Here is a 20,491-nt window from a genome sequence, read left to right as displayed (position 1 = left end):
ATCGATTCGATTCCGATTCTCAAGATCTTGAATCGATTCTCATTATCCGATCCGATCTTTGAGATTTAGATAAGTGTTTTTAAAGAAAGCATTTTTTCCAGCTGTTACCTGAATATTACAGGACTGTAGTTATGCAACATATTGATACTATTATTATAGACATTCAACTGCAAATTAATGGAGGATTGATGGTTGTAAAGAACAACTGTGCGCTGTGGAGAGGGCGTGTGCTGTCATGACAAGCCAGCCAATACAACTTCCTTGGCAGTAAGCGCGCGCTGCAGTGAGAACGGCTGTGACGCAAGCCGCGTTCTCGACATATCCAGCAGCCTGAGTTCACTCGTCTACCTTACTCTAGTATTCTCTGTCCGCCGCGGTAAGAGAAGAGGAAGTGAGGGAAAACTCGGTCTGTCCGCGGCGCTTCTTCAGCACGGCGGCGGCGGTATAGTGACGAGAGCTTCGGCTTGAGATTGTTTATCTACTCTAGTATTCTCTGTCCGCGGCGGTTCTGGAGTTTTCAAAGCTGCCATGTTCGTTGTTTTAATGTCCTTCCACCTCGCTCACATGCGTGAATTCAATGACGCGGCAAATTAAAATTCACGGGGAAAATGTAGGCCTATTATTAAATCGATCCTCTGAGTTACGGATCGATCTTTAGAAATTAATATGAACATCGATTCAGAATTGGTGAATCGATTTTTTCAACACGGCCCTAGTTGTTAGTCGATTTGGATAAAAGCAACGGCTAAATGCATAAATGTAAAATGTAAATGTATGCTGCCGTCACTTTAAGAGCTGCACGGATCCAATATACGGATACACACGCATTTTCAATGGCAGAATAGTTTGGCATATTTGTGTGTATCCGTTGGTGTGCTGTGCAAAAAGACGAGGAAGAGAGCTCATTATCCTGCATTATTCATTGAGAAGCCGTACTGTGAGCACGTCTTTTGAGCTCAAACTGCTGAATCAAATTAAAATGCGCACACATCAACCGATAAGTGGAAACGAAATGCGCGTTTCTTATCGAATCAGCGGTTCTGGGAAATTTGAAACGGTTATAAAAATGATACCTATCCCTAAATATTACAAGCCTTTCAGGCAAGAAAGTCATAAATAAATGTCATTATTTTTATGATAAATTACTTTATGACTCCGGCCAAAACATACAGCCTGTGGATGTTTAATGCCATATAATTGTAGTAAACCTGCTGTTTTGAAACAATTATAAATAAATAAATCTTATTTTATTTATTTTAGCCCAAATGACAGATATGTTCTTGAGACAGTGTTGTAGTCGAGACCAGCTCATTCGAGTCATTGAGTCGAGACCGGGTTCAGAGAAAAATCCACAAACAACATTAAAACTCAATTTAGTTGACTTTTTCGTTACGGAGGGCGTGCACAAGAGTGACTGCAGAAAAATTTCTGTCTTTTTAATGCAAAAGTGTGAATGTGCCGGAGGGAGAGAGGGCGGGCGGCCTTCTGTCAGATATTTTTGGTGGAAGATGGGTAACTAAATATTTTTGGGCAACTAAAATCACCAATCATTGGACGTGTCAATCAAACATCCATTTAAAGAAATCTTAACATACAGTAATAATCATGAAATATTTTGAATGGGACTCAGGAGTAAGTCCAATTCCAAATATGTTCGAGTACGAGTCAATACCGAGTCCAAATGACAAAACCAAGGCCATTAAAATATGGTCTCGAGACCGAGTCTTCAGTATACAGCAGTCTTGAGATATAAGCCGTTAAAAAAAACAAAAGATAACCATAACTAAATCCACTCACGCCCTGGAAGTCAGTCAAAATGCCTAGTGAGATCTTAATCTAAATAGATCCGGGCAATACAAAGGAATTATCCAAATCTCCCACGTGACGCTTTTCAGGATCGCTCTGAAATTTAGTCTCTGAACGCAAGGGCTAGTGGGTAATTATTCTCTTGATACAAACATGAGGGCAATCAATGGCAATGTCAGTTCCAGTTATGTGCTTTATTAAGGTCTGTCTTTTCCTCCGCGGCCCCCAGGGCGCCCCGTCACTCATCTCTCTTCTCACTCGCGAGCCTGACAGCCTCATCAACACACAATAACCATTATCCTCTCTCGCCATTATCTCCCCCTCCTCCTCTCTCTCTCTCTCTCTCTCTCTCTCTAGCACAAAGAGCAGCCCGTTTAGAAACACACACGCTTACCTGCAGTTCGGTGGAGGGTCAAGTGTGATTTCTGCAAGCTCCTTCTGAATCCTGCAACACAAGAAGTATTTATTTAACGGAGATCAAAATGCCACGTACCCGAGGTTGCTAAAAACAGCTGCTTTGACTGCTTAATTTTATTGCGTGCACGGTTTATTTGCAAAAGCGACAACCACAATCTGCAACCAAATTCACCCATCAAATTCAGATGCATTTACATAAAATCATCAGGTCAAATGCACTCGGGTTAGATTCCCTGCCTGCCGTTTTTACACGCATTCAAACACCGCTTGTCATCAGGTAGGTGGCCTAATAGATTTCACAATTTTCAAAATGCACATTTAAGCCGTTGCACTTTTCAAGCCTGGCATTTTCTTGCCAGCGATACCTGCTGTTATCTCCGAGGTCAAAGCGTGTGAAATCAAGCGGTTTTTCATTTCCACTAAAAGTGACACACACACACACACACACACACACACACAGTAACTGCGACGATGCCTGTTCTTTAAACACACGTTTCCTTCGACAGGAAACCATACATCAGCTAAACATCAACCATGAGTAGTGGGTTGCCGTTTGTGGGTGTTTAAGCCGCACTATATCATTGAAAAGCAGCAATAGGAGTATGTTTTTCAGACAATAAATTGATTTATGACTCCAGCCTAAAGATAACTGCTGTGCATGAATAAATGTCAATATATAGCTGAAGTACACCTACTAGGCTTGGGAATATTACACTCACACACACACACCTTATATACAAATAATTTTCTTGTACATTTTTCTGTACCTAATTGGGTTTAAAAACAGAGTTTATATTGTAAAAAATTCCCAGTTACTCTCCAAATTAATGTAGAAACAACTTAAAGACAGTATATTTTAAACCTTTTCAAATTACTCATCTTTTATTGACTGAAGGCCAGTGCCACTGACACTGAAAATGAACATTAATGATAGACATTCAACATTACAGTGTAATTGAAAGCTATATCAATTTCAACATTTATTAGGCTTTAAAAAAATAACTTCATTTAAGTGAAGTTGAAACAATCTTCACATAAACCCATTATAATAAATGTCATATTTACCTCTGGCCTTCCTAACGGTCTAACAGAAATACAGAAATTGAATAAAGTTATCAAACAGTCTGCACTGCATGAATAATAAATGAAATAAAGATGAATTCGTATTAAAGCTGGTGTTTCCTCTGTTGTGTGATGAACATTAATGACTGACATCATTAGTGGCTGCTGTCACTTTAAGATCTGCCGCTGTCACGCACAACTCGTTTCCTCACAACTCTTCAAGTTCATTTAAAGGTGCACTATGTAGTATTTTTGCAGTAAAATATTCAAAAACCACTAGGCCGGTGTTATATATTTTGTTCAGTTGAGTACCTAATTATTCCAAATGTTTCCAACTATTTGTAAATTGTGAGAAAATTGCTATTTTAACAAAAGACAGGGACGTGTCAGCATAGCGTTTGAGGGAGTCGCCTGTCAATCGCGTCACATCTGCGTTACCCTCGGTTTTATTCTGCAGAAGCGCTTTACTCTTAGCAGTGTGAACAAGTCACAGCAGTGCCGAGGGAACGCACAGATGAACGTCAGAACATCATTCTAAACACACTTAAATGTATCTAATATGATAAACAGAGCTGCTTTACCTTATACTCATGGCCGGAAAAAGCAGAAATAGTGCGGGTGCCCGGCGACTGTGTCCTGTCCCATCATAATAAAAGTCCCGGTCCTCGCGAGCCGTGTGTTTGTTTAACAATCGCTCCAGCAGCTGTGCTCAGCTCCACAACACTCGGTCCTGCTCTGCTTTACACTACAGTAACATTAATAACCGCATCCATGAACATGATTTCTGCCCGAGTCCTATTTTCCACCGGCTGTGAGGTGAAGACCACATGTCCCAAGATACTGCGCTCACACTTTGCGTCATCAAACTACGCATTTGTTTTGAATAGGCGCCCTCCAGTGGACGGAAAGTTGCATAGTGCACCTTTAAAACATTATTCAACTCATTTGAGACGCTCTTATGAGGATATTCCACAAAACAGCATTTTGGCATAATTCAGTTTTATTGTTCGTTCAAGAGCGAAAAAGAACTGGATTCTGGCGTATGTATTTGTGTGTGTGTGTCTGTGTGTGTGTCATAGTCAGGACAATCACAGACAGTGTGTTCTCTTGTGTCTTGTCGCTCTTGAATAGTTTAAAAGCATTTGTATGAATACGAGCGTGATCATATAAAGTAAAGCTAGACAAAGGATGCAGAAAAACAGATGCTGTGTTAATAGCAGTTAAATATTTTTTGTAATTGCATACAACTTATTTCTGTTTTATAGAAATCTGAATTCCTTGCATAATTTGAATGCCTTTGAATTAACAATAGTTAGCATCTATAATTGCATTAACCTTAAAAATGCTCATGTTTGGACGAACTATTGCTTTAACAGACCACAGAGGGAATCGATTCTCATCTCTGCACAAGCTAATTGTTTTAATTTGGAGGCTCAAAACATTCATGAACAAACACCTTTGATGTCGACGTCTGAACCCCGAGGCTTCGACATCAAGCAGACATAAACCATCCGCAGTCCAAAAGGGAATGTTTGGCTCTTGATATGCACTTAAAAGCAGAAGGAACAGGATGCCGCAGTCTGTGTTATAAAAAGCGCCGTGTCCCAGCAAAGCTTTGCTCAACTGATTGCATAATGCCGTCTTACTGCAGTCGGGCCTTCAGAGAATCTACAGCGCTGCCAGCGAGGCCCGTTCACAGAGCTGAGAACAATAGAAGTGCATTGAAGCAAACTTCAGCGCGCTACAGTCACCTGCTCCAATCAGACAGGGCGATTACACACATCCCTCTGGTGTAAAAGCATCCAAACATGTTATTTTCTTTGCAAGTTGAATGCTTTGACATTGAGAGGTTTACACGTCTGCAAAAGAGACTAATGCATCTCAACCAGTGGGTCGTAGCTCTTTTATATCAGGGGAAACTAATCATATGAATAGTTAAAGGGTTAGTTCACCCAAAAATGTAATTGATGTCATTAACTCCTCCCCCTAATATCGTTCCACAGCCGTAAGACCTCCGTTCATCTTCACACACAGTTTAAGATATTTTAGATTTAGTCCGAGAGCGTATGCAAGTGTATGCACACTATACTGTCCATGTCCAGAAAGGGAATAAAAACATCATCACAGTAGTCCATATGAGACATCAGTGGGTTAATTAGAGTCTCAAAATACATTTGGGTCCAAAAATAACAAAAACTACGACTTTATTCCGCATTGTCTTCTCTTCCGCGTTCCTCAAATAAAGATTCAAACGGTTATGAATCAGCGGATTGATTCATGTTTCGGATCGCCAATGGCACGTTATTTCAGCCGTTTGACACGCGATCCGACTCATAAATCAATCCGCTGATTCATAACCATTTAAATCTTTATTTGAGGAACGCAGAAGAGAAGACAATGCTGAATAAAGTCGTAGTTTTTGTTATTTTTGGACCAAAATGCAGTGGCGGCGCCAGGGGGGGGCTAGGTGGTGCTGCAGCTCCCCCTATATTAGTCATAGCACCTGCCCAGCACCCCCAAGAAATGTCTGTAATTTTTTATATTCATATTTTAAAGTCATGTTTGAATATTCTCTCATGTTTTTAAAATAGGAATTAAATAATAATTTAAAATTATATATTAGTCTTAAATACATGAGGCCCAAACAGGTGATCATCTTTGGCCAATGGGCTCGGCGCCCGCGAACCTCTGAGCTTGTTTTTGATAGCGAGTTTTAGCAAAGTAAAATAACGTTACACCAAAATGGATCGTTTTTTGCTCCCTAAACGTCCACGTTCTGAGTCATATCCTGAAACGAGAAACGAGACTGTGAAGGTGCAGACACAACACTCGTCATCACAGAGCCTCAAGAACAAGAAAATTCCTGGGATGAACTTAAAGACAGAGAATCGGCGGCGGCGGTTTTCATTGAGTATGCTAACGTTACAGTCAGTCAGTGTTACCAACTCTCACGAGATAAATAATCAACTGCAGCTTCAAAAACAAGCCCAATATTACTATATTATTATCAATATAATTTATGATCAACAATTTATCAATAAATGAGCCTGCTATTAAATTGAAACCTTTCAGAGTTTGAAAAGCAAAAACAGATGTGATATTACGAAATTATTCAAATTGCAATAAAGGCTGTGAACAGAAGAGGTTTGGAGATGGAAAAAGTGATGTGAAGGCTAATTATGGTAACCCATAGTCGGAGTTAATGTACACATTAGCAGTGGTGAACATGCACACATTTTATTTTATTGTTTTATCATAGCCTGTAATAATAAATACATTGAGATTCTTCTGAATTAAAAAGTACATTATAAAAAAAATCTATTATTATCATTTTTTTTAAAAATCGGTAAATTAGGTGCCTCTCCTCCGTTTCCTCCGTCTCTGTACATGTCTTCTGGTTGTATTGTTTGTAAAACAAAAAATGTATTCGTCTATTTACGTCTACGAACTATCATTACGTGCATTTATAATGTCCCAGTCTATGGTCACATCACATGCTGCACGTTGAACGCGATTTTTCTTCAATGAGGAGCGAGGCGGGATGTATGAGGACGAATTGCAGTATCGTTGCATTGAATGGCCATTAGCTGTGAGAAGACCGTGTCAGCAATGTACTGGACAAAACAGCTAAGAAACAAAGTTGCTTGTCATATTTTCCTAACAAGCAAACACATTTTAAAAAATAAGCCCAAAAAAACGCAACCCACGACTCAAGATTTTTAACACGACTTGCCCAAAAAGAAGCCCAAAGTCGCGTAACACGCGGACTTGGCAACTATGGTTACGGTTTGAGCTGCAGGTGATATTAGCAACCATCCTCAAGAGAGCCCAGAATTATATTATATTTAATATTAATTATATTTAATATTAATTATATATATATATATATATATATATATATATATATATAATATATATATATATATATATATAGTTCACTATATAAGGCGGGTGTGTACGTATTAATTTAAACCAGGGTGCGACTCCATAATGCCATAATGATGCCGCAAAATTCAAAGCACCTTCTCTTAAGTGTTAAGCATCCCCATAGCACCTGCAACAGAAAATCTCTGGAGCCGCCACTGCCAAAATGTATTTTGGATGCTTCAAGAGACTCTAATTAACCCACTGATGTCTCATATGGACTACTGTGATGATGTTTTTATTCCCTTTCTGGACATGGACAGTATAGTGTGCATACACTTGCATACGCTCTCAGACTAAATATAAAATATCTTAAACTGTGTGTGAAGATGAACGGAGGTCTTACGGGTGTGGAGCGACATTAGGGGGAGGAGTTAATGACATCAATTTCATTTCTGAGTGAACTAACCCTTTAAGTTAGCAACTTTTTAAAAGCAGGAGAAAGCTTTACGCTTCAGAACGGCTTATCGGAATCCTATGGGTGACGTCACGGACACTACCTCCATATTTTTTTTACAGTCTATGGTTGACAATGCACGTTCTTAAGCCGATTATGCCTAATAAACCGACAATGTACATGGTCATGTAAACGCGGTAACCAGTTTTCTTTTATCAGAGTAAAGGCCTTTGCACACTGAGTCCGTAATTCGCATGCGAAATTTACGCACGTCAAAAAATAAATTCGACCTCAAGTTATGTCAATAATGCTTGCACACTGCCTCCGAAACTTTCGGCCGTCAAAAAAAAAATTTCGGAACAGGTTCGATTTTCTGCCTTTTCGCATCCGTAAAAACGCGTAAATCCTTAAAAAGAGACGTTTTGATAACTCAGAGCCACCATACATATTATTCAAGCAAAAATACCACAAATATTATATCACAGCTATAATTATAGCACATCAAGTCTCTGTAAAGCTGTGTGTGTGTGTGTGTGTGTGTGTGTGTGTGTGTGTGTGTGTGTGTGTGTGTGTGTGTGTGTGTGTGTGTGTGTGTGTGAGATCGGATCCATAGACATACTGCCAGGTGTTCGGGATCAATTGATTCACAGAATTTAGTGGTCTTCTTTTTAAAATGTGGCCCCAGTATCGCTAGCAAAGCATCAAACTGAGCCACTGAAACTGTGAATCGGTCGGTCTGGATAATCCCGCTTGATAAGGAGGAGAAAATCTCCTCTCTACGCGATTGCAGGAGTGGATGAACAATATCTCCTCAGGACAAACAAATCATCCTCACTAGACGTCACTGTCCTTCTTTTGCGTTTTTTCTCCGTAACGCATTCATTAATACGCATCGGACTCAGTGTGCAAGGTCTCTGCGCGTGACGAATTTTTCGGATTACGAATACGAAAAAACGCATTCGAAAATATCGGACTCAGTGTGCAAAGACCTTAAGGTCATAAACGGCGTAAGCGTAAACCGGTCAACACAGGTCGTTTTTGCCTCTTACCCCGATTTCGTGCTGCATGTAAACACATTAACCTGCTTTCTGTCGGCTTATTGAAGTGCGCATGTGTGATAGGTGACAAAAACGCAAACTTAGAGCAGATTTAAATGTATCCAGCGAGTGTTTTGCATGAAATAAGGACATATAAATCACAAACACAGACTCTTTTAAGACCCAGAAAATTGTAAAGATGTGTTCTTATCTCATGCAGCAGAAGTAGAAGAGGCTCTGGAACTGCATGAGAGAATAATATGAGCTGAAATATTTCCGGATGACACGTTCCAAGCTTTACTTAACATCACAACTGATGTAGCATTTGTCAGATACGGAAACTATTATTTTTGACATTGCTACATGGAAATAACTGGTTTATTAATAGTCATGTAAACGTGGTTTACTTGCATGCCAGTTTACTGGTTTGCATGTAAACGGGGAAAACTTTTTCACTAAGCGGATATTAGTGAGTTTTCAGCTTATTGGTGTGCATGTAAACGTGCTCAGTGACATAAACTCTTTTCTCACTCAAACACAAACGCCGCCAAATCTTTATGTACCTGTACCATGTTCATTATTCATTTCAAAAACGAATTGGCGAAGAAAAAATATATAATTAAATGTAGAAGTTAATGCAAAAATTGCCTTATGTGTGAAGCTTATAAATATTGATTATTATATCTAAAAGTAAATAACTTAATTGAGGCTAATAGTTGGACTCTGTTGTTAACCTTTAATATTTCAATGTGTAGCCTAAGTAAGGACTTTCTATATTTACAGCATTATCTTTGAGAAACTTTTAGCTATAATTGAATTAATTAAAGGACTGATAAAAAAAATCTGTAAACCACTGTTAAACAAAAATAAATTAAAAGCAATTTTGTAAAACTGCTGTACCAAAATCATGGCAAAGTGTGACTTCGAGGTACATACCGAACCGACAGATTTGTGTACCATTACACCCCTAGTAGCTTGGCATATATTCTGCTTTACTGGGTACTTTGCCATGATTTTGGTACAGCATATAAAACTGAATGAAAAAATCTAAATGATTAGATGTATCTGAACACTTACTCAATAGTTTAGGTCAGTTCACACCAAGAACGATATGAATGGGCCTTTATGTTATCAACTATACAAAAGGGGTGAAGGAATAATGCAAGCATGAGCAGAGCTGTAGGCTAACTCTTGTTTTGAAAAGACATTTTACAAATGAAATCATTGTGTAATACTGCCCGTGTATGTGTTTTTAAAGTTATGAGTGAAAAGGGCCCTGTTTAACTGGTATTAGGTGCGTGTAATGGGTGGGGGCTTCATTTAGAGATATGTGACTATACGTATCGTTGATGCGAAAGATATGATTCGTGATATAGATTTGTTTTATCCAAGGCTCAACTATTGTATTTATAAGGTATAATTCACCCAAACATGTCAATTCTGTCATCATGTCCTCACTCTCGTGTCACTTCGTTTAACTTCCAAAAAGAAATCAAGATATTATCTATGAAACCTTAGAAATTTCTGTCCCTCCATTTAAAGTCCAAGGACAAAGAGTCCTCTCAAACTTAAAAGATCCAAAAAATGTCATAAAGGACATGGATTTGGATTAGACACTCGGTTAGTTTTTTTTTACCATGTCTCCTGAAGAGGCACGATGGCTTTATATGATGAGCAGATTTACAACGACACACATACTATAGTAAACAGGACGTTGAGATGCGAGCGTGACGCGCGAGAACAACATTAATTATATTTTTGGATGAGCTAAACATTTGTTTAGTTCAGGAATGGTCATTTTGGCACGCTTTCTTGTGATTATAACTGTGATTGATTTCCTCAGAGCGAAAGCGCAAACATCATTTAAATCACCAGATCACATTTGGTTTAAGTAATATGATTATTTAAAGTGTTTTAGATGGTTTACTCTTATAGGTATAGTGCATTAATAGCAGGAGAGGTGTGTGTGTGTGTGTGCACAAGGCTTAAGATATCCAATGCCTGCATCGAAAACCTCTTTATTTTGGCTTGAAATATCGCGATATGTATTGTGTCGTGAATTCAGTATCACAATTGTATTGAGTGTATTGTTACACCCCAGTGCTTTGGTCGATCGGATCACAAGTGGATGGCACTCAATACAGGAGTAAACGGGGTGTAAAACTTTTTAAGCTTGTCCACCTTCAGAGGTGGTTGAAAATGCATTTGACCGGATTGCGGTTGTAGTGTAAAAGCTCATGTGGTCAAATACATTCAAACCGCCTCTAAAAGACCCGCTCCTCTCCGCTACTGATGAGTGAACATTATGTGAAGCGCAACAGCCAGACAGGATTTAAAGGGATAGTTCACCCAAAAATGAGCCTGTGATGTTTATCTGCTGACTCCCCGGGCCTCAGAGATGTAGGTGAGTTTGTTTCTTCAGGAGAACACAAATGAAGATTTTTAACTCAACTGTTGCTCGTATAATGCATGTCAATGGGGTGTAATTCTACGAGAGTGAAAAACACACAGACATACGAATCCATATTAAACCCTACGGCTCGTGGAGACACATTGATGTCTTAAAACACCAAACGATCGGTTTGTGAGAGAAATCGAACAGTATTTATATAATTTTTTTACCTCAAATACAACACTCGCGCCATCTCTTCCGCTGGGTGAGGTCAAAATATATGGTGTATCTCAATGGGATACATGCGTCGGAAGTGATGTCCCTCGCGTATAGTATAATACATTTTGTGCATTTGACCTCACCCAGCGGAAGAGATGGCGCGAGTGTTGTATTTGAGGTAAAAAAATTATATAAATACTGTTCGATTTCTCTCACAAACCGATCGTTTGGTGTCTTAAGACATCAATGTGTCTCCACGAGCCGTAGGGTTTAATATGGATTCGTATGTCTGTGTGTTTTTCACTCTCATAGAATTACACCCCATTGACATGCATTATACGAGCAACAGCTGAGTTAAAAATCTTCATTTGTGTTCTCCTGAAGAAACAAACACACCTACATGTTGGACGCCCTGGGGGTCAGCAGATAAACATCACAGGCTCATTTTTGGGTGAACTATCCCTTTAAACTTTGTCACCAATAGACCCTCCTCTTGAAGAAATCAGGACAGAAGTGGCTGAAAGTGGACAAAAGAGACACCAGGTGTAAACGGCAATGTGTCTGTTTTCTCTACCCGAAGAAGAAGAGAAGTTTATATATATATCTATATATATATATAGCCTTTCCAAAGCTCAAGGTCGCTTTACATAGTGTTAGACAATACATTTGCACAATAGTACATTAGCATACTCACAAAAAACAAGAGAAGCACAGGTATTCTATAGCCGCATTATTCAAAACACAAATTAAATAGATATGTCTTAAGCTAGGTCTTAAAGGGAGACAGAGAAGATAAATTACACAATAGTAAGGGAAGCGAATTCCATAATTTAGGTGCACTGATACTGAATGCCCTACCATCTACAATGGACAACCTAAAACGAGGAGTGGACAAAAGACCAAGCTCAGATGATCGGAGGGTACTTGTGATCTGATCGACCAAAACGATATTAATACCAGGTGTAAACTGCGCCAAAATGTGTCTGTTAGGCAGCACGTTCCCTATGTTAGTGTTCTGGAAGAATGACTTGATTTGAGACATGCATTATTAGTTTTAGTGCATTTTGAATGTGAAATGAGCAGTTGGTTAGGACAAGGGTTTTCAAACTTTACCATGCCAAGGACCTCCAAATATGATGCACCTTTATGGGGGACCCCTTTAAATCCATCTATATATTTTTATGAGTGAAAAAACATTTAAACTGTTAGATAAATAGTGTGACATTTTAAAGCTACACTGTGTAACTTTTTTAGTTTATTCTTAGCTAAAAACACTTAGTTCTTTCACAAATATATGTGCTCATTAATGTATATTTACTTCTTTCAAGTAATAAAGTATTCTCGTAAGTTTATAATATGCCATTGAAAATACATACGGGTGAGGGGTTCGAATGGCGGTCGCCATGTTGCTCCTCCATCTTGAAAGTACATTAGCCAAAGAGGGACATACCCGTAAATTCAAGCTTTGCCTTTCGCGTGTTAACACTCGATGGCACCATGTCGAATGTGAAGAGGAGGATTGCCATGTTAAACTTGGACTAAATCGGCCACCGTAGGAGTTAAAACGAAATCAGAATAGAGAGGAACACAAACTATTATTCACTGGATGTTCATATACCTTTACACCGCTAGATGGGGGAAAATATCACACAGTGGAGCTTTAAATACAACATTGTTTCCAAATTTAAATTGGATATACTTAATGTTGGATGTATAAACCTGAAGAAGGTGTTCAAACAAAAATTGCTTGTATAAGCAACTTTCACAATAAATGTATGTACCGGTAAGTAGCTTGCGTACCGCATTACGAACACTGCTCTACGAACCCAGCGAGAGAGATAAAGGGAACTATAGTGAGAAAAACTAGATACAAAGCAAACATATACCATTCTGAAAGGTATGTATGAGGCAAACAAGGTGAGAAACGTTTAGAAATTAAACAGTTAGATTGTTTGGTAGACTTTATCCATTTTTGCTTTGTCTTTTAATTATCAGAAATTTTTCTGGGGACCCCTTGGACCCTTCTGGAGGACCCCTGGGGGTCCCCGCACCCCAGTTTGAAAACCTCTGGGTTAGGAGAACTGTTACAGGGTTTTGAAAGAGTGACTTAAGTATTGAGAAATGTGTCCTAACTAGTAAAACCTGGGTCGTGAAGCAAAACACAGATTTGGTTACCTCTTGGCACTGGTGGAGAGTTTGGCTGCAGTTTTGCTGGAGATCTTGGTCTCCTTCTTCTTGGGCACAACCAGATCGCGCTCCTGCTGAGGAGGAGCCGTCTCCCGCTGCTCGATATCTGAACTCCCTCCGCTGGTGCTGGGGCTATCATCTGGTCTCTGCACCTCACTAGACATCTTGGCCCTGGACGAACAGCAGGATTCACACACGATTACATTAGCAGACCGCCGGGTGAAGTCACTGGGGTATGAAGTCAATAGTTGTCTTAATTCCAGCTGCGCTGAATAATAAAACAGCGATCCAAAGGCAGAGGAATCGGATTAACTCTTAACGTGAGGTCTTTGACTCTGAACGCTGAGCTGTAATTAATAAACTGCATAGTTTTTTGTGTGTGTTTTGTGGGATTTGCTGTTCTGTGTAAATCATTAATTGCATTCAATTTAATGCAATGGTTTCACAAACTATTTCTCTCAAATTTTCTTAATGCACATTTCTGGGGATTCATGCATTCAGCCAAAGGGCAGATGTTTTCATATTTTTAGGCAATATGGAAGATATCGGTCGAAGATTTAAAAAAAAAAATGGATTGTGCATAAATCCCAGAATTGCTAAAAAAAAATTACAACCTTCTGTGCAAATCATTCATAAAACATTATGTTGTCACTGCAACATTTCACACAAGAATGAGTTCTCGTTCTGCTTTTGTTTGGCCTTCTTTCGTTTTTCAATGCATGCGTCTGGTCTTATCATGCACATTATTCCAAATAACATGCAAATATGTATTTCATGCAAATATGGAAATGCATCACACAACAGTCAGTATTCAGCAGATAAAAACATGTCCAATTATGACATTTGCAAACAACATTAACTCAAAGGATGCAATTGGAGTGCATGTATAAAGACGTCATCAGCATAACGCGGGCCCACTTTCATTCAGGAGGAATTTAAAGCAGGTTTCCTGTGCGGTCGCAGGAAGTGAACTGAAATGAAATAATGCTGTAGTATTTTCTCCCAGACATTTGATCAGGATTTAGATGTTTATCTGATCTGCGAGAGTTCTGATGATTGTTTCTGATGTTATCAGAAGAAATACAGCGGCAAGGAAACCCTCTGAGCCACACGAGTCCCGCTAATACATACCTACGCTCTCAGCACATCGTTTAAACAAACATAAAAGATGCATGCCATGGAGAATACGGAGACCCCGCTTCAAAAGTTGCCGTTCGAGTTTGGTCACCTCTCTTTTAGATCCAAGTCGTAAATGATCACAGATACACCAACAGGAAGGTATTAACACTTCTGAGGAACGGATTTTACGGGTCAAGTCGTTTTGTGATAATGTGGGAAATGAGTCATAAAACATTTAAAGTGCCGCGCACATCCAGTCATGCCAGGGAGTTAATAGCGCAGAGTCCAAATACAGTCACAATACTCTCGGTTTACAGTCCTGCTTGAGTTATTTCCCTTCAAATCGAGCGTGTTTCATTCCAGCCACAGATAAATCACATGGATGTGTGATGTTTTAGGTTGTGTTTGGGCACCTTTAGTCCCTGGTTCACTCATTCAGGGGTAATGGATCTGATTCTGGACTGAAATTACAGTTCTCCCTCAATTGCAAGACTTTTTTCGCCCTCAAAACAAGATCTCTGAACAATTTGTTTCTTGTTCACATCAGATTACATTTACATTTACGCGTTTGGCAGACGCTTTTATCCAAAGCGACTTACATTGCATTCAAGGTACATATTTTACATTTTTTTTGTCAATTCTTGCTTTTCCTGGGAATCGAACCCATGACCTTGGCGTTGCTAGCGCTATGCTCTACTGTTTGAGCTACAGGAAAGATTAGAGATTAGAATTTCTTATTGCATTTAAGCAAATTGCATTTGTTTTGGCACATGTGTGCAAAAGAGAATTTGCACAATGACTAAATGCACATGGCTTGAGCAAAACTGAGGAGTTGATTCTCAAACTCTTCACAACTTGTCAAGTCACCTATATTTATATAGCGCTTTTTACAAGTTCAATTGTTTAAGTGGGCCATCACATGCAAAATTCATCAAAATCTGTTATATTCCATTTATGACATGGAATGTTTGTTAAATTGCAACAAACACACACCGCAAAAAATGCTTTTCTCACGTAGTATTTTTGTCTGTTTGCAGCCCAAATATCTAAAAATGATTACATTAAGAAGCATTAGAATTAGAAGCATTTACTAGACAAGCTTAAGTTCTCGTCTTGGTTTGGGAGAAATAACTAAGAATTAAGTGAGTATTTTGCATTCATTGAGCAAAATAATCTGCCAATATTAGGGTAAGCAAAATAGTCTTGTTTTCTGTTTGAATTAAGATTATTGTGCTTAATTTAAGCAAAAATGCACTTCATTTTCTGTTGTTTTCCCCCAAAACAAGACAATAATATTTACTTGTCTAGTACATGCTTCTTGTTTTAAGAATGTTTAGATGTTTGACCTAGAAACAAGACAAAAATACAAAGAAAAGCATGCATCTATATATGTGTGTGTGTGTGTGTGTGTGTGTGTGTGTGTGTGTGTGTGTGTGTGTGTGTGTGTGTGTGTGTGTGTGTCAGTGTGTGTGTGTCAGTGTGTGTGTGTGTGTGTGTGTAAGATATGTATATGTTATAGAAAGACATAATAGTGCTTAAAAACTAACCACATTTTAAGCGTGCATAAACACATTTCTTCAAAACATTAATGCACTGTATATAAATGCAAATGTTAATTTTCTTTTCAATGTGCTACATTACACTTTCCCTGGTCAATTTGACCTATACTGTCTGAATCTGTATACAGTAAAAAGCTCAGTGTGATCCACAAGACAAAACTGACATTAATGAACAGAAAACAGTTAATGTCAACAAAAAAAACAACAACCAAACATGAAATTTGTATATAACAAATATTTCCATGGTTTAAACAAATATCAACAAATATATCTAAGCATTTTGATCAGTATGGCTCACACGATGACAAAAACACTTTATTTTGGTGGGATTGGCCAGTTTACTGACACAATTACTGGGTTTTGAAGCATGAATAAATGTTTTGGGTGAGCTCCAACATTTTGCACATCGAGTTCTGATGTTCAAGCAAACAGTTTACAGTTTAGGGATGGACTGTTTCGATTAAGAAAAACTGAATGGCTAAACCTCACACAAATAAGAAACGTAACTCAGTCCTCAGTATACTCACTCCAAAGCCCCAAATTCATCATGGTATGCATTTGCCATTTTAAGTATGCAGAAATAAATCTGTGTGAAATAAAAGAAGATCCCAATTACTTCAATGCATGTTTCTGGTGTTCCCATGAACATTATTACAAATATTTTGGGAATGTAAAGGCACCAGCGTAGCATAATGAGGATTTGTATATTTTGTGCTGTGCAGAAGATACGGTCAATGTTTGGATATAAATATGCTGGAGAGTCTATGATTGGTTATTAGCATGTTTGGGAACGGTTCTTCTAACCCTAATTTTGTAGCTTTTTATTTCAATCCAGGAAGACACATCCTGGCCATATTCCAGTACAAAAAGTCCAAACGTTAAATTAATTTGGGATGTGCTGAAGGATCCTTTACAGAGTGCTGGACTCTTGCATTGTCAATACACAAGATCTTGAGCAAAAATCAATGCACCTCTTGATGGAAATATTCATCACAACATGCATTTCCATTAATTTTTTGGCATTGTCTTTCTAGAAAATGGCCATGAAATTAAACTACAAACTCAATAAAATAAAAGTTAAAAGTAGAGCTGCACAATTAATCGAATTTGTAATCAATTACAGATGCCACCAATATGTAATCAAATCTGTGCCTTCTAAAAATCCCGGGTTAAAAACAACCCAAGTTGGGTTGAAAATTGACAAACCAAGTGATTGGGTTATTTTAGCCCAGCGATAACCCAACCACTGGGATAAAATAACCCAATCGCTGGGTTTGTCCATTTTCAACCCAACTTGCGTTGTTTTTAACCCAGCATCTTTTAGAGTGTGCGCTTAAGATGTGTTTTTCTTTCTACAGGTTATCCTACAGGTCCCATTGTTTTAATTTTAGTATAATATTATAGTTCCATGCATATTTTATTGCGTCTCACAGGTATATTTGTGACAATAGCCAACAATACATTCAAAATTATTATTTTTTTCTTTTATGCCAAAAATCATTAGGATATTAAGTAAAGATCATGTTCCATGGAGATATTTAGTACATTTCCTACCGTAAATATATAGAAAATGTATTATTAGTAGTAATATGTATTGCTAAGGACTTCATTTGGACAACTTTAAAGGAGATTTTCTCAATATTTAGATTTGCTTGCACTCTCAGATTCCAGATTTTCAAATATTTTCCTATCATAAACCACACATCAGTGCAAAGCTTATTTAATCAGCTTTCAGACCCTTATGAGTTTATGGTTTTGTGGTCCAGCAGGGTCACATAATATGGCATGCGGTGGTTTCAAAGTGGTTTCAAACAATGGCATAAAGCTAATAAATACATCACTCAACATAAATTGTGATAATTATAAGTAATAAATCACAATTACAACTTAAAGGGAATAATCGACAATTATGATTTGTCATAAGCCCTAGTTAGAAGAACTATTGGCAAACATATAACATGCTAATAATAATCAGTGCAATAATGATCCAATCATAAACATTTGCCTCCTTAAATCCAATCAGCAACGTTTTTTTTTTTTGGTTGTTTTTTTGTTTTAGTTTTTGACCACGTAGTGTATTTAGTATATTTACACACTAAAAAATGCTGGGTTAAAAACAACCCAACCTGGGTTGAAAATGGACAAACCCAGCGGTTGGATAATTTTTAGCCCAGTAATTGAGTTATTTTATCCTAGTGGTTGGGTTATTTTTAGCCCAGTGATTGGGTTATTTTTAGCCCAGTGATTTGGTTCTTTTAAGCCCAGTGATTTGGTTCTTTTAGCCCAGTGAGTTGGTTCTTTTAGCCCAGTGATTTGGTTCTTTTAGCCCAGTGATTTGGTTCTTTTAGCCCAGTGATTTGGTTCTTTTAGCCCAGTGATTTGGTTCTTTTAGCCCAGTGATTTGGTTCTTTTAGCCCAGTGATTTGGTTCTTTTAGCCCAGTGATTTGGTTCTTTTAGCCCAGTGATTTGGTTCTTTTAGCCCAGTGATTTGGTTCTTTTAAGCCCAGTGGTTTGGTTATTTTTAGCCCAGTGATTTGGTTCTTTTAGCCCAGCGATTGGGTTCTTTTAGCCCAGCGATTTGGTTATTTTTAGCCCAGTGATTTGGTTATTTTTAGCCCAGTGATTTGGTTATTTTAAGCCCAGTGATTTGGTTATTTTAGCCCAGTGATTTGGTTCTTTTAGCCCAGTGATTTGGTTATTTTTAGCCCAGTGATTTGGTTCTTTTAGCCCAGTGATTTGGTTCTTTTAAGCCCAGTGATTTGGTTCTTTTAGCCCAGTGATTTGGTTATTTTTAGCCCAGTGATTTGGTTCTTTTAGCCCAGTGATTTGGTTCTTTTAGCCCAGTGATTTGGTTATTTTTAGCCCAGTGATTTGGTTCTTTTAGCGCAGTGATTTGGTTCTTTTAGCCCAGTGATTTGGTTCTTTTAGCCCAGCGATTGGGTTATTTTTAGCCCAGTGATTTGGTTCTTTTAGCCCAGCGATTGGGTTAAATGTTTGCCAACCTGCTGGGTACTTTTATTTAACTCAACTATTGTTTAAAAATGACTGTATTGCTCGCTTAAAACGAACCCAAAGTATGTTGGAAATTAACATTCATATGTTTAACAAAAATAATAAATTGCTTATTATTAAATATTCACCTTTTGATTATTATTGTTGCCTCTATAATTATGTCTGATTTTTATTTTAAGCCAGCCATTTTATTTGAAGTCAATTTTAAACAACAGTTTAGTTAAATAAAACTACCCTGCAAGTTGGGGCAAACAATTAACACAATCGTTGGGTTTGTCCATTTTCAACCCAACTTGGGTTGTTTTTAACCCAGCATTTTTAGAGTGCATAAGGCACCACCAAAGTACAACACAAAGGTAGCATTTTAACATACTGAAAAATAAAAAAAATAGACATAAATTTGCTTTGAAATTATATTTCACACATTTCCCATCTAACAGAACAGCCCAAAAAGGCTGACAACACAATACCAAGGGCTTACTCCATTTTAAGTACACATAGGTGTATATCTAGTGTACTCTAGAGTGTTTAGGACATGATTGCTGTCAGACAGAAACCCTGCGGCTGCCGCAGCTGCACGCGCGTTATACAGGAGCGTCTATTTATGCGGGAGGCCGCGAGCGCCTCTCGATCCCGCACAAAATACGTTACGCCGAACAAACGCAATCATCGAGCCATGTTTTCCGCGGGGATATTGTCCAAAACGCGAGGGGAAAACCCTGTAACGATTAAGCCGTGATGACCACGACGAGCAACTGGCTCGGCACAAAGGAGAAGGCTCGTCCCGCACATCCCCGCACACTGAGGAAGGGGGGGACAACCACTTTCGCGGGACATTTAGCGACTTTTCACGCACGGACGAAGGGCTCTGACGGACATGCGAGGATATTTACCTGCCGAGCGGCCGTCGATGTGTCGTCCCGATTCGCTTTTCCTGGATGATACCGTGTAGTCAGAGTCGGGCCGTCCGCTCGTTCTCGTCGCGTCGCTATTTAACTGAAGGTAGCAGAAAAAAAGCGATTACAGAAACTGAAGCAGCCGGACCGCCTCTACGCGCGCTCTCGACGTAGTGCACGCGCAGCGCGTTCGCCATCGCGCGTGTGTGTGTGTGTGTGTGTGTGTGTGTGTGTGTGTGTGTGTGTGTGTGTGTGTGTGAAATTCCTCACACATCTAGAATATCCCGATAATAAACAGGCTTTATGAACTAATTTAATGAAATGTAAAATGAAAACAATACCCTCCATGACAAAAAAAAAAAAAGTAATTTCCTTCAGATGACCGAGCTGGTTACTGTTGTTGAACTGCAGTAACTGAGCCATGTCGATCACACAATACACACATTGACTATGAAGGAGACGC

General features: G+C 38.7%; 1 protein-coding gene across 1 annotated transcript in view; it reads right to left on the bottom strand.

Moving 5' to 3' along the window:
* ube2e2 (ubiquitin-conjugating enzyme E2E 2) overlaps positions 1-20,207 on the bottom strand; it is a 56,409-nt gene extending 36,202 nt beyond the window's left edge. Inside the window, exons 1-3 of the mRNA XM_067447800.1 lie at positions 20,026-20,207; positions 13,430-13,612; positions 2,201-2,251 (exon numbers count right to left, since the gene is read on the bottom strand). Of these exons, the coding sequence (XP_067303901.1) occupies positions 2,201-2,251; positions 13,430-13,605 (227 nt within the window). The 5' untranslated portion in view covers positions 13,606-13,612; positions 20,026-20,207. The remainder of the gene's footprint in view (positions 1-2,200; positions 2,252-13,429; positions 13,613-20,025) is intronic.
* Between the last annotated feature and the right edge of the window lie 284 nt (positions 20,208-20,491).

This window comes from Pseudorasbora parva, chromosome 7, assembly GCF_024679245.1.
Source record: "Pseudorasbora parva isolate DD20220531a chromosome 7, ASM2467924v1, whole genome shotgun sequence".
In the NCBI taxonomy this organism is placed as follows: Eukaryota; Metazoa; Chordata; class Actinopteri; order Cypriniformes; family Gobionidae; genus Pseudorasbora; species Pseudorasbora parva.
This window is presented reverse-complemented; position numbering and strand designations above follow the sequence as displayed.